Below are 2,500 nucleotides of genomic sequence, written 5' to 3' on the forward strand. Positions count from 1 at the left end.
CGCACGCACACGCACACACTCACACTCACACACACCCCCCATTCCTCATGATCTACTGACATTGCGTGCTTGCTGTTAAAGCAAATGTTTGACCACAACACCCCCCTGTGGCCTAAAGAGGGACAGAAAACCCACAATCAAACAATAAATGAATGCATTCTGCTTTTTGATCATCAGGAAACTTTTTCTGTATGGAGCAGAAAATGCTGTAGGCATATGTGCAGAATTGAACCGTGTGTGTGCGTGTGCGTGTGTGTTGGCGTGTGACCCCTCAGGATGTCATCCAGGCAATCAGGGACACTGCGTTTGTCACGTCTGACTACCCCATAATCCTGTCTTTTGAGAACCACTGCAGGTGAGCTCCCTGTTATTATGATAATGTTCAGGGTCAAACACCATGTCCACTTCTCTGGCCACACAGGGCAGTTCACTAGGCACTCTGGACTCTATTGAACTTTATACCCCAGAGACAAGAAATACTTACTGTTTTGTGTCTGTACTCTTGCTCTATGTTGAATGCTCTATGTCAACCATAGTAAACAATGGTTGACAACTATTTCTGTTTTTTTAAGTGCCTTATTCTCATTCTATTGGGCATGTGGTTGGTGTTTCTGTTGCTACAGTAAGTGTCCCTGGTGACGTCCCATGATCCTCCTGTGCTCTGCTCTGCCCCTCACAGTAAACCCCAGCAGTACAAGATGGCCAAGTACTGCGAGGAGATCTTCGGGGACCTTCTACAGAAACAGCCGCTGGACGAATTCCCAGTACGTCACCAATGGACACTGGTCATCTAACGTAGGACGCTAGCATGCAGTGTAGTTTGACAGTCAGCAATATATGTTTCAAAGACATATTTATCTATGTATGTGTAAACATAGACAATAAATGTGTATACCGGTATATATATAAAAAAAAAAATATATAATTCTTTTTGTGAAGCGACCTTGGGTGTCTTGAAAGGCACTTTATGGGGCAGCCGTGGCCTACTGGTTAAAACACACCAGATCTCAATGGGGAAAAAACATCATGCTGGATATCTACATTACATTACATTTGGCTGGCACATTTTTAGCCAAAGCGACTTACAACCTGGTAAACAGTTTAACGCGTTTAAAACAATTCTCTCAACAATTCTAGAACAATGTAAAACAATTCAAAAGTAAAATAGAGAAAAGTGAATCAGTGAGTGCTGTTTTTATACAGTCAAGGCAGGTGGTAAGTGCTAGAATAAGTTAGTTGTAAGTAGTGCTACGAGAGGAGATATTCTTCGGGTCTTCAGGAGTTTTTTGAAGATGGAGAGGGATGTCCCTGCTCTAGTAGGAACTGGTACCACGTTCTACCAACGAGGACCAACAGATGAAAAAAGTTTGGATTGACCTGAGCGTACCGGTGGCAGAGCTAGACGATGTTTGTCTGAAGAGCGCAACGGTCGGGGGGTAGCATATATGGCTGGATGAGGGCATTCGAGTAGGTGGGAGCAGTAGGTTTAGCTGGGAGGACCAGCAGTTTGGTTTTTGAGAGGTTTGTTGGGTGGGTGCAGTTGCCTGTAGAGGTGTGTGCGTCCTTTCAAGGATATCCCTCCCCAGACCATCACTGGCCCACCACCAAACCAGTCATGCTGATTGATGTTACAGGCAGCAATACATTCTCCAAGGCATTTTTAGACGTCACATGTGCTCAGGGTGAACCTGGTCTCATTTGTGAAAAGCACAGGGTGTCAATAGTGAACCTGCCAATTTTGTATTCTATGGCAAGTGCCAAATGAGCTGCATGGTGCTGGGCAGTGAGCATAGGTCCTTCCAGAGGCCATCGGGCCCTCAGGCCACCTTCGTGAAGTCTGACAGTGTGGTCAGAGACATTCACACCAGTGGCCTGGAGGAGGTCATTTTGTAGGGCTCTGGCAGGGCTCCTACTGTTTGTTGTTGCACAAAGGAGCAGATACTGGTCCTGCTGCTGGGTTAAGGACTCTACCATCCTGCCCAGCTCTCCTAGAGCAACTGTCTCCTGGAATCTCCTACATGCTCTTGAGACTGCGCTGGGTGACACAGCAATCCTTCTGGCAATGGAACATATTAGTGTGCCATTCTGGAGGAGTTGGACTACCTGTGCAACGTTTGTAGGCTCCAGGTACTGGCTTATGCTACCAGTAGTGACACTGACCCTAGCCAAATGTGAAGTAGTGAAGAATCAGTCAAGGAGGATAAAGAATGTATAATTTGCCTGTTTTTACAGACCTAGACCTAGACCTTCTTCCTTTCTTGTCAAAGTTCTTGGAGAAAGTGGTCTTCAAGAAAGTCTTGGACTTACTATATCAGAACAACCTGCTAGACCCTATGCAGTCTGTTTTCAAGAGTCATTCTACTGAAACTGCTTTTCTGTCTGTGACCGAAGCATTGAGAGTAGCTAAGTCCTCATCTAAGTTGCTAAGCCATTAGTATTAATTCAACTAGACTTATCTGCAGCCTTCGATACTGATAACCATGAATAACCATTCTTCTTT

At 45.2% G+C, this 2,500-nt stretch overlaps 1 protein-coding gene across 7 annotated transcripts in view; it reads left to right on the plus strand.

The window, feature by feature from the left end:
- The window catches only part of LOC125299519 (1-phosphatidylinositol 4,5-bisphosphate phosphodiesterase beta-4-like), a 94,549-nt gene that overhangs the window by 59,067 nt on the left and 32,982 nt on the right, over positions 1 to 2,500 (plus strand). For all 7 annotated transcript variants that reach the window (XM_048250823.1, XM_048250822.1, XM_048250824.1 and 4 more), the window contains 2 exons: positions 276 to 355; positions 680 to 764. In XM_048250823.1, coding sequence (XP_048106780.1) covers positions 276 to 355; positions 680 to 764 — 165 coding nt within the window. The remainder of the gene's footprint in view (positions 1 to 275; positions 356 to 679; positions 765 to 2,500) is intronic.

The sequence above is a fragment of the Alosa alosa genome, chromosome 8 (genome assembly GCF_017589495.1).
Source record: "Alosa alosa isolate M-15738 ecotype Scorff River chromosome 8, AALO_Geno_1.1, whole genome shotgun sequence".
Classification (NCBI taxonomy): Eukaryota; Metazoa; Chordata; class Actinopteri; order Clupeiformes; family Clupeidae; genus Alosa; species Alosa alosa.